We start from the raw sequence: 11,708 nt of genomic DNA, 5'->3' as shown, positions 1-11,708 counted from the left end.
CACAAAGTAGTGTCCACTCAAATCAGAATTGCCGACACATTTCCCATGTTTTTACCATTATTATTGGCTGGCAAGTTTCCTCTCACTGATTACAGTTGATGTTTTAGAGATCTGTAATTTTTCTCTGAGTTTGAGGCCATGGATGGAACACTGTCCCTCCACAAAACGGACCGTGGATAGAACTATAGTCCCCATGGACTATGGTTGTCACAACAGAGTATTACAATTACAGGGGTCTCAATCTCCGATGAGCAGGATGTTGATGATGATGATGATGATGATGATGATAATTTTTTTTTAATAAATGAAGAAAAATAAAAATATATTTGGACTCAGTAAATTTGTTGTTGTTGAATTGTTGTTATTATTATTGTTATTGATAGTATTGCAGAAAAGAAGAAAGCATGCACTGCAAAGTTCAATACAGCCTAATTTACACATGCGCTGTGTAATAATGGCAAATTTGGTAAAAAATAAATGATTCCTTTTAGTCACACATTTTTTTTCATTTAAATTAGAGTCTTTACTGTTCAAAGTAAATAAATTTTGTGTTGTTGTACGATGAGATGTGAAAATTTCATTCACTGCATGAACTTGAATCCATATATTGATTATAAGTGATTTGGGAAAAACTATGACTGTTCATCGTAGATCAAGCATAGTGACCGATCTTTTTTCTCTAATATTTGATTATTTTCAAATGTCAGAATTCAAAAATCCATGGTAACTGTTCAGTCTCCTAGTGTTCTATGTCACATGTGGAGTAGGATGCGCTTACTATTTTCGAAACACCTGACATCACTTCTTGGTCTCTGTCATGCTAGCTACATCACAGCGTCAGTATTGGCGATGACCCTTGACCCGAGCGCGTTCAATAGACGGCACTTGCACCACTGCGAGACCACAGCTACCATGTATAATGATCAACATTTTCTGTGAAATTCCAAAATCCAATTTCTTGCATACAATCCATCTGTCACCACCGTAGTCAAAGTAAATAAATTAATATTAACAATCGATCATACATAAAATGGAAGAGGGCTCATTATTAGTAATATTGGTTGGGTTTTTTTTCATTTTTTGCAATGCCAGACTGAGGGAATTGTAGATTTAGAAAACAGCAGGCGGTCGCCTGAGTAATCGAAGGGGTCCAAATGCGCGTCCTATTATCTCTAAAAGCAGTTTTACGTCTCAAAATGCGTAGTATGGATCGGGGAAAGAGGAAACTTGGGGACCTGGATTAATAGCGATTGCCAAGCTTCGGTACATCAAGGCTAGACACGCTGCGGTGCGAATAAGAAATTAAGGTTCCTTATCCGCACCGCAGCGGTGCGAATAACATCTTCATCCTTTCAAAAAAGCATCGGTGAAATGTTTTCTTCTCGCCGAGGAAGTAAGTTTGGACCGTCTATTGCTGGGTATCCCCAAACAGAGATTTTGACCAAGAAATCTATATGTGAAAAGAAAGGTCGCGATTTTCATAATAATATGACATTAAACTGGTCCAATAATCATTTCCATTCAATTTCAAGGTAATACATGTACATTACCAAGTCCATAGGACATTTGAGATTTACGAATTTAAGTAGGACCATCCTGAACCACTGATAGTTAGTGGTGGTACCAGGTGTCAAGAATGGGTAAGCGTACCCTGCTAGCATGCTACAACCGTCAGGATTGGTCCTAAAATTGTCTAAATACTGGATAGGAATCACTGTAATAAAGTCAAAGCCGGGGAATGCCGTCGCTAATCATTTGAGTGACCGAGGTGTCATATTTGGCCACAATGTCGTGATATCGACCGTATAACTTTTTGAAAGTCATCACTAGTCGATTGACGCGTAGATCCAGTGGCGTGATTGGTTTGAGTACGTTCTGAAGATTAATTTATGTAGATTTTTAATGCCAATGTCCCAGCACTACTGTGTGATCGATCAGACTCTGTAATGAAGGCCATCGCATGACGTCATTCTTACATATCGCCCTCAACGACAGTCACAGTCAACAACGATAGTCACTGGTCACACAGTCTGAGTCACACAGTGCAGGACGGCCTCGGCCACGAAAAACGATCCTTAATTCAAGTTCTCCACAAAATAGACAGTTGGTTTTGTTGTCATTCGCATCCGAGGTAAGTTATCGTATTAGACGTAGAATAAATGCAAAATCAAACTCTAAATCCACAGCGACCAACCGAAATTTTGTCATTGAGTCTGACAGCGACATGGACACAAAATGTCGTCTGCTTGAAAAGAACTCGAAACAACAAAACCATTTATATACCATATAATATAAGCAGTCACGTAGAAGCTGTCATTTTTTTGAAGTGTAGCATTACATACTGTTATGAAGTGTTCAAATGAACACTTACACCTTTTCTATCACGGACATTTTATTTACACATTCTTTTTATGCTGTCCTGATTATTATTTGGGCCGTATTCTGATGGCCGCCGGCATCAGCAGCTATGCAATCTACTGCGAACTCTTCTTTATACTTTATTTTCAGTGGAGAAGAATTGGAGCACCATAATGTTAGTTAATCAAGTAAACACCAGAGACATCTATACAACAAATCCGGGGTAATGTTATCATGGATTATCACAGTTCAAAGTTTTGTGTGTTCGATTTATCGTAGTCACATGCACTGAAATGTATCAACGATTTGTGAAATGAAGTATTATTAAATATCATATTGTACAATGTCGAAACAAAGTACACTAATATCCGATTTTGAACTTGTAAATTACAAAATTATCTGAGGTAGTAAGGTCTGTATATGTTAGTAATGCTTATACCAAATCATCAGAGGAATATCCGAATAAGATTTTAAAACTGCAAATATTTTACCAAAATATTTTCACACCTTTCGTGTCCCTGGCTACAGTGGCAAGAAGTGGTAGAACTATGTAAAGAACCCCTTAATACCATATATAAAGCTTTATTTATGCATAGCTGCCAGAGTCCACAATAAGGACTCACATTGAGCCGACAGCCATGGGACTGTTGGCAGGGCATTTTAACTTGCCATTTGTTACATTTACAGATTAAGTTCATGTATTTGATACATTCTCAAGCATATTTTGTCCTGAAAGTAAAATATCTGAGCCTCTTGTTTCAATTTATTTCTCATTATGTAATCATACTATGAATTTATTTATCTTTGAATCATCAATCCACAATACTCACATCAAATTAATGTATGAATGACAACAACAATTTTTTTTGACACAATGATAGGGAGTTCCTAAAAAACACAAGATTTGCATATGATTGGGAAGACTCTGCCTTTCAATCAACTCAAGCATACAGCCAAGGAAATAGTTCTCAGTTTGAAAATTCCCAGACCAGCTCATATGAGCTCTTCTCTCAAAAGCCTTCTCAGCAGACTGTAGTTTCAAGCCATAGGAATGAGGTATGTTATGTAACTTTAGCATGATACATTGACTGGAAGTTTGTACAGAAATAGAATATTAGCAAACACGCCATGATAGTCTCTTTATTGCAATATCAGCTTGTACAGGCAAGGTTTGTTCAGACAGCAGTTTTAACCACTTAGTAATTTATTGGTCTGTTTAAAATGATGATGAAAAGTAAAACAGCAATTGTTTGTTAAAGAGCCTTCATTCTAATATCCCTGGTCAAATGAATGAATTTGATTGCTATTTAATATAATTACGAAACAACTGTATTTATCAGAACAACTTTCATTTTACGTGCCAGTTTCAACATATAATACAGCTGCAAATATTTACATCAAGGCCATACAAAAGAATAGAAAGTGTTAAATGGAAATCTGACTCCCCAGGTTTACAACATCATTGAACAAGTGTCAAGTGAGAATGTTAAATGTAAACTCAAAACATTAAGCCAAGTTATAGAGCATTAGGAAATTTGTTTAACCGATAAAACTTAGAAGTAGGATAACAGATGCTTATAATTTGTATCTTGACCTGAGAAACCAATGTTGTCCTCATGACATACATATGAAAGAAATTAGATCAACTACTTATTACACAGACTAATTTTAGTGATAAATGAACAGTTGGTATAGTATCAGTGAACTATTAATCATTACAAAGCTTTGAAAACAGCCTCTTTGTATTTCAGTACAAATGACACCATCCTTGTGATTGTTCCTCATTCCATTATCATTCTCTTCTAAACTTGTGCTTGGTCTTTCGTCCACCCCCTGTTTGTCTATCTTTGATTTCATAGTTTTTCTCTATTTGCCACTACTGATCTCCTGTCAATTTCTCCTTTGAATGAAGTCTTCAAGTGCAGACCAATCAAAGTATCATCTCAAGTACTTGTCGATGCCTCCTTTGTTTGGCAAAGATGGCCGTTCTGACCAGCCCTTGGTAACAAAGACAAGTACCAAAGGTCAAGGTCATTTTGAGCAGTTTGAAATAAATAAACAGAGAGCAAAGGAAAGGGATGAAAGGTAATTTTATGTTTTCCAATTATTATGACTATTTGGCATTGTTTATTTTTAACTTAAACTATGGAACAAAGATAGCAAGGAGTACATTTAGAATATTCATGAAATATAATAGGTAATTCATGTTCACTTTGTAGTCATGTTATCCCTCTTTCAGAGGTATAGTTTACCTCACTGTTACTTAATACTCAGCGAAAGAGAGTACGGAAGTATATCTTTTTCATAAATACAGTAGCAAAATCATTTGAATATGATAAATTCTATAACCACTGTGACAATCGACAGTTTGGAGAGGAAATGTGAGAACTTGGCAGTGCAGTAGTTTAATGTTTAATTTACCAGTGATCATAATTATTGTTTCAAAATTATTAGAAGCAGTAACTCAATTCTGAAGGTGATTAGCATTTTAAGGTGGTATGTGCCTCAAAAGTGGAAGAGTGAAACTTTTTGTTCAAACTTTCCTGAATGAAACTTTCAACATTCTCTTACCAAATCAACAATAAAAATTGGGGGTCACTGTGCAAAGTGTGGAACTAGCGAAATGAATTTTGTAACATTTTGCTATATTTGAAATTCAAAATGGCTGCCATTCCTGTATTAACTCCATGGGGGAAATTAAATTTGGATTTTCAAAAAACTAAGACAGAGAAAGTTTTTCTTTCTCCAAGAGCTTTAATGAACCCCACAAGTGGTATATCAGAAAAGAATGATAAGAATGAGAGAGTCCGACTATCTGTCCCTGAGGCGCATTCTACCTTAAAGACTCCAGACCTATTATTGGTGCATCCCTTTCTTAAAAGGGGTCAACTCATAGTGATTGTTGAAAACATTGAATTCTGGTAAATTCTGGTGATGGTAAATGGCGAATTCTGTGAATTTTTTAACTTTGTGACAAAACGTGAATGAATAAGATTTATGCTTATGTTTACATGATAGTAGCCTGACACTTCTGTGTGTTGAATAATATAATGTATGTCTTCTGTATTTGAAAAAAATCAAACAGAGACTTAATTCAGAAAATATTCACTGGAATGAAGACCTGTGTCGGTGAAGTCAAGGCAGCAGCAGAATCAATCAAGGAAACCATGAACAGGGACATGGCAAAAGGAACTGAGCAATCTGCACAGTTAATAAAGAAAGGTTAAGATATACTCATTTGTTACTGATGCTGGAAATCATGTTATTTTAATTTCCACCTTGTATATTTGGAAAGGGCTGGTAGGGCATCATAACTAATTTTAATGTTAGAATACAGGACTTGTGATAACACTGTTTCATTTCAAACTAGCAGGTCATTTTCATACACCTGCTTCATTTTAATCAACTGGAAAATATACCAACTTGGTATTTCATTCATACATCATAGGTTAGCTGTTACGGAGAATTTATATTCATTTCTTTCACATAGTGAGTCTGATTACTGAACAAATTTGTGGTTGGTATAATCTTGTAAATAGGACTTGTCCCATATCTCATGCTCCATTTCCATTTAAAAAACTGTGTTTTTGTTTCTAATAGCCTAAAACAAAAACTTATAATTGCACTATCTTGTCTCATAGAATGTCCAGGACATAGGTTGAGAACAAACCATGTTACTGCTATGTCTTATGCATTTGAAGTGTAGCATTGACAGTTAAAGGTTGTAAAATTTCTAGAATCCTAGTATTTACTTATATAGGTTCTGTGTTCCAAAACCAAACTGACGCTTAAACAGGAACTTCCCCTATAAAAGCTGGATTATCGTAAATCTATGCAAATGTAAAAAAGCCAGGCTACAGATCGGATGTGCCGTGTTTGGTCCCTGTACGACCATTTGACCCCTCTTTGAATATGTCACAAAAGTGGCCATCATGATTATTCAAATTTATCACACTGTCAAAGCGATGCTATGAGAATTCAGAAACTCCCGCCAAGTGTATGCAAATGGCTGTGTCATCAAGTAATGCCCCTGTTGTGCGCCCACAGTCCTGTAACTTCCCATTTAAGGCGTGCATATGTGGTTGTGCTATCAATGTATACTACATTATAAATTATGTACCAAAAGTTAGATCATTAAGTGTCTAGTTGGTACAGCAAACCAAAAATGTAAAAAGGATAAATAATTTTCATATATTAATGTAGTCAATGAAGATTTGGCATCCTACTTCCAAACATTGCTGAAAACACTACAAGCAAAGGATGAAGAAAAGGAAAAGGTTGCAGAGTTGGAGAAAATAATTGCCATGGTAAGTGCCAAGATACAAGGTTACCTATGTGACACAGTTGTTTTTGATTGAATACCCAATTCATTGATTGACATTTTTTTAAATGACAGCACACTGTCTATGACTTGAATATGACATTTCCTTTACATGTTGTAATCACTATCCCATGATGACGTCTTTTTGTCATCATCACATTTCCAAACCTCTCTTTGGTTCAGTGCTCAAATAGAATAGTTCAAGGTAACTTGTTCATTTTGTTCAAATTTAAAATCCTCAAGGTAAATAAGTACTTGCATACACTTTAGTTTTAAAATTTGTAGAAGATAAAATGACATGGGTGAAATAACTTTCATTATAACATGCTCAAGCTGTTTGTGTGTGATGATATGACTCACAAATTGGTGTATGTCATATTGTTGCCTAGATATAAGATGACATGCCATATAGACTGAATTTGCCATAAATATTATCATAGGCACAATAGAGAAGAATGATTACCAGGCATGTATCAGTACTGTAGTTATGCCAACAGTTCCTTACAAAGAAACATGCAACATAAGTATCACAGTGTATTAAGTGTGCCTTATATAAAGAGATGCCCTGTGACTCTACTTGAGATTGCTTCTTTATGACAAAACAGTTGTTAATGCAAGATATTTCTTGTCTGCAATCCTTCATTCAGCTTTGTTCAGTTACTAAAATGAATATTCTCTGTTTCTCATGCAGAAAGATACAAAAATAGAGTTTCTTCAGTCTCAACTTGAAGAAGCCCAACAAGAACAACAGAAGGAAGTTATTGAAACTTTGAAAACAGCCTACAATGAACAACAACAGCTGAACAGAGAACAACTAGAGAAATTCCAGCGGGAACAGGATAAAAGCCATGCTTTGGCAAGTAAAGATACCTGGAGCAATGGCATAGCATCCAGCTTGCCTAAATACAAAAATTTCAATAGATCAGAGCAAACTCTCAATGCAGACTATGGGTACTCATTTGACAGTGGACACCAAGGTGTTAATGTTTCCTCACTGAGATCACAGGAAAATCATCGATTTAGCGTTCCTCAAGGTATACATCCAATGTGCCATCAAGATAATAATCAAGTAGATTTACGATACAATGATTATATTCAACCACCATATCAACCAATATATAGCAAAGATACATGTAATGGAAGAATTGTATATGGAGTCGACCAGCATGTTAGGTCAGCACTGAGTACACACAAAACAAACATAGATATTCAAACAAACAGAGTCAAATCAACTGAGTTTGTGCAGAATGAATTTACCACCTTTGAAAATTCAAATAGTCATCAACAACACATGAGAATTATGCAGGATATATCGACTGAACCTCTGAAAAATAAACCGGCGCAATCACTATGCCAGACCCTTCCGGTGTCACTGACATCACCCACTACAGAGAGCGGTACCAAATGGGCTGGGGCAGCCAGAGCAAAAGCGAAGCAATCTCCGGTTGCAACCGTAATGCCGCAAGTAAAACAGTCTGTTGTGTCTGCAAACTGTGATGATAGCAAAGAGGATGCAACTGAATTGAGAAGTAGTGTTAAAAAGAGAAGACGGGTTATTGGAGGCAGTACTCAATCTAATGAACATGCTACAAGAAAATCGCAGAGACTTAGTGCCAGGAATTTAACAAGGCCACAAGTATTTCAAGAAGAGGATATAGCAAAAGGAAGTCAACAAATACCTCTTCAAAAAGAAGAGCCAGTCCTAAATAACAAAATTTCAAATAGGGCTTCAGCCATAAAAGTGTATGAGTACACTGATGAAGGAAATACTACTGATCAAGTGGGTAATCCTAGAGTGAAGGGCAATGACGAGAGGAAAACCATGGGGAGAAGCAGATCCTTCTCAAGTATACCTAGCCACAGGAAAGTGGACAGAAAAAACAGCTACACTGGAGGATTACAGATGCAGGATGAAAATAAATCTGCCATGGACCTAGAAGATGAAGTTCCAATGACAGTGAAAAGACATGTCAAGCAAGGGAGAAGGACACCTGGCAGTCTTCAATCCAAAAATCAACCACAACTTGCCTCTCCACTGAACAAAGACAAGCCACAAATCAGTCCAAAGGACGTATGTACAAGGTCTATATTAAAAATGAAAGAGAATAAAAATGGAATAAGTGAAGGTAAAATTTCTCTTCCTCATTATCATTGTATGCTGTTGGAAAATATACGGTTAACACTGTCACAAAAACAAAAGTTACTCATGAACATCAGCTATGGAGGGCGACATTTATACTTCTGCAACACTGTGGTGCTGCATTCCAATTAAGTGGTGGCTGAATGGGTAACTCCATATCCTCACAAACATTGATGATAGAATTATTACCACAATATAATGATTATAAAGGAGACTGCCTAATTCAAATCTTATGAGCACAAATTTTCATGGCCAGACCCGAATGGATATGCAGTAATTTTATGGTAAGAGATTGCATAGATCATATGCATGTTAGGTATGATTAAAATTCAGTAAATCAAAATATTGATATGTTGCAGATCCCAATATGTTTTCATATGCTTTGCTCTGATGTACAGGTATATGTTCTGGCATAATGATTATTCCAATTTTTTTTCAGAAGGTAACATTTTGAAGACATCAACTCACTATTCAGATTCTGAGGAGAGCTCACAAGAGACCTTCACATTTGTAATTCCTGACTCTCCTGGTAGGTAGATGCTGGAGTGCATGCTTGCAATGTTGCAAGAAAAATAAATGTTACATGACAATTTTATGATTTATCTCAATTAAAAAATCATTCAGTTATCTGGACAGAGCAAATCAATTGAAGAATATGTTGCTTTATAGAAATTAGCTGTTTTAAAGAAATTACTCTACTTTCAGTTTTCTTCAATCCTTCTGGCATCTTCTTACAAAGTTATGGAAAGGAAGTTAGTTCCCTACCAACAACTTTGACAGAAACAAGTTTTCATCTTTTCATATCTAGTTTTTATGAAGAGTCCTATAGATGAGCACAGGAGCAATATGTCTAAAAATGAAGATGACTTTTGGAGCTGCTCAAGTTCCATCACTACAAGTGGCCCAATGGAAAGTGAATACGTGAGTAAAACTGAACCAAATTATTCTTATAAGCAATATTGTGAAGCTGGACAAAGTATGTTCAATACATATAAATAGCTGTATGTCACAAAAGGAACACATTCTGAGACTATTCAACTACACTTTCAATCCTGTTGGTCTTCTTCATAGATATACTGTAACATTTGTTTTTGTCATGTACATATATCACAGCATAATTTTGAAACCTCACATGAATGGGAGATGCATCATGTTTTCAAGTCTACTAACAATGAAAATATGCTTTTGTCAATTTCACCAATTAAGAGGAATTACACAACTGTTAAGTCAGTGATAAAGATTTTCTTCCTCAAACAAGCTGTCGTCTCACTGAGTAGCCAATGTGCAAATGATTAGTAATGTGGTTGTGTGTGTAGCATATTATGTAATATCATTTACTGTGGTAAAAGGAAACTGCTAATAATTTTGTTTTTTTATCGTCACAACAAAATGCCAATTACATACTGCATATTTCATCATCTTTTTTGTTTAGGTTTTCATTTTGTCTTTGTCAATTTCCTTTCATCCATTATTCCAAGTCTCAAAATTCAGGCTACTGATTTGTGCATAATATTGCTGTTCCTCAATTTCAGAAAGTTTCAAGAAGTGTGGAAGCAAGAAGAAAATTATCAGACTTCTCATTAAAAAAGTCAGGAATCAATATTCCAAACATAAGAAGATCGATGAAAACATCTAAACATCATTAAATTTTTTATGAATCCAAAGATACTCTCCATTGATTAAAAAGGAGGGCATTCTCAAGACTTTCCAAAGTAGGATAGGGGAAAAAGATGTGCTGTTTTGAGATGTAGCCTTTGTATAAGTGCCCTGTCACACCTTGATGGTTTAGCCAGCATATGCCGACGTATCAAAATTCTCGATGTGTTTTTCAATTTTGGGTGTATACATAGCATATTCATACCGTACTCATTGGTTAAAAATACGTTTTGGATTTGCCAGACAATTCTCTCGACGCATTTCGACTTACGAGTAACTTACAAGTAACATGTGCCAATGTGTGTCAACGAGCGCATAACCTACCTACAACTTATGGCCTACGTGTGCAGGACCTATGAGCCACATACTGCCATACGTCGAAAACTTGTGCATGCACAAAAGTTTTTTATGACCTCGCTGTACTACGACGTATACCAGTATGCTTCGGCGTGCTCTTAACTTGTACAAAACTTACCCATAATGTATTCGACGTATGCTCAGTGTCTTCACCAAATTTTTCATATGTTGGCGTACGCTGGCTAAATAGATTTGACAGGGCCATAATGTTATAAATTTTACTTATATTTAAGTGAAAGTGACTTTGATGTCAGAAAAGATTTGATTATTAATATTTGAAATCCATTGAAAAGCATTTTACTTATCACAGGATTGTATTTATCATCAATCTTTTCATAATTACATACTGTTGGATATGTTTAATACTGTCATAAGTTACTTTGATGACACGCAAGAATTTGAAGTTCTGATGTGGTTTTGATTGCAACTTTTATTTTTTAGTCATAGCATTTAAAGATTTTCAGCAAATGCAAATTCATATGTTCCTATTCATTGATGTTTATAGTTATAAAAATGTTTGAATATCTGTCATATATGTTGACGGATTCAAGTTACAGCAAGTTTGATTACCACATTCATTGTTAAAAACAGCCGGCAGCTTTTTGATTAAGCTGTATGGTACTTCACTTATATACCATTAGGATTGCCATGAAATTTGACAAATTGTTCTCATTAGTCTTTGTATTATTATCATTTAGTCATTATCTATATGCAAATTACATACCATAGTAAGGTAGGGATAAAAATGAAAGTTTCAGACTGTAAGGAAATTTAACAATAATTTTCTGCACCGTGTAACATTGAATGTGACCGCTGCTTCAAGACTGCCTGTACACCATACACTCCCCTTGTACTTATGGTTTTTTAACTGGCTGA

At 35.6% G+C, this 11,708-nt stretch overlaps 1 protein-coding gene across 3 annotated transcripts; it reads left to right on the top strand.

Moving 5' to 3' along the window:
- The first annotated feature begins 2,013 nt into the window (after positions 1–2,013).
- LOC139135587 (uncharacterized) lies at positions 2,014–11,490 on the top strand. 3 transcript variants are annotated; one of them, XM_070703055.1, is made up of 10 exons: positions 2,014–2,131; positions 2,509–2,581; positions 3,240–3,414; positions 4,271–4,443; positions 5,444–5,580; positions 6,562–6,665; positions 7,371–8,805; positions 9,259–9,348; positions 9,628–9,740; positions 10,352–11,490. In XM_070703055.1, the coding sequence occupies exons 2-10, from the start codon at positions 2,532–2,534 to the stop codon at positions 10,463–10,465; spliced, it is 2,391 nt and encodes a 796-aa protein (XP_070559156.1). In that variant the 5' UTR covers positions 2,014–2,131; positions 2,509–2,531; the 3' UTR covers positions 10,466–11,490. The 3 variants fall into 3 exon arrangements, with proteins under 3 accessions (XP_070559156.1, XP_070559157.1, XP_070559159.1); XM_070703056.1 differs by having other exon boundaries at positions 9,262–9,348; positions 10,352–10,608; XM_070703058.1 differs by lacking the exons at positions 2,014–2,131; positions 2,509–2,581; positions 4,271–4,443 and having other exon boundaries at positions 3,273–3,414; positions 10,352–10,608.
- The last annotated feature ends 218 nt before the right edge of the window (positions 11,491–11,708 follow it).

The sequence above is a fragment of the Ptychodera flava genome, chromosome 6 (assembly GCF_041260155.1).
Source record: "Ptychodera flava strain L36383 chromosome 6, AS_Pfla_20210202, whole genome shotgun sequence".
Classification (NCBI taxonomy): Eukaryota; Metazoa; Hemichordata; class Enteropneusta; family Ptychoderidae; genus Ptychodera; species Ptychodera flava.
Note: the sequence above shows the minus strand (reverse complement) of the source record. Positions and strands in the feature narration are given on the sequence as shown.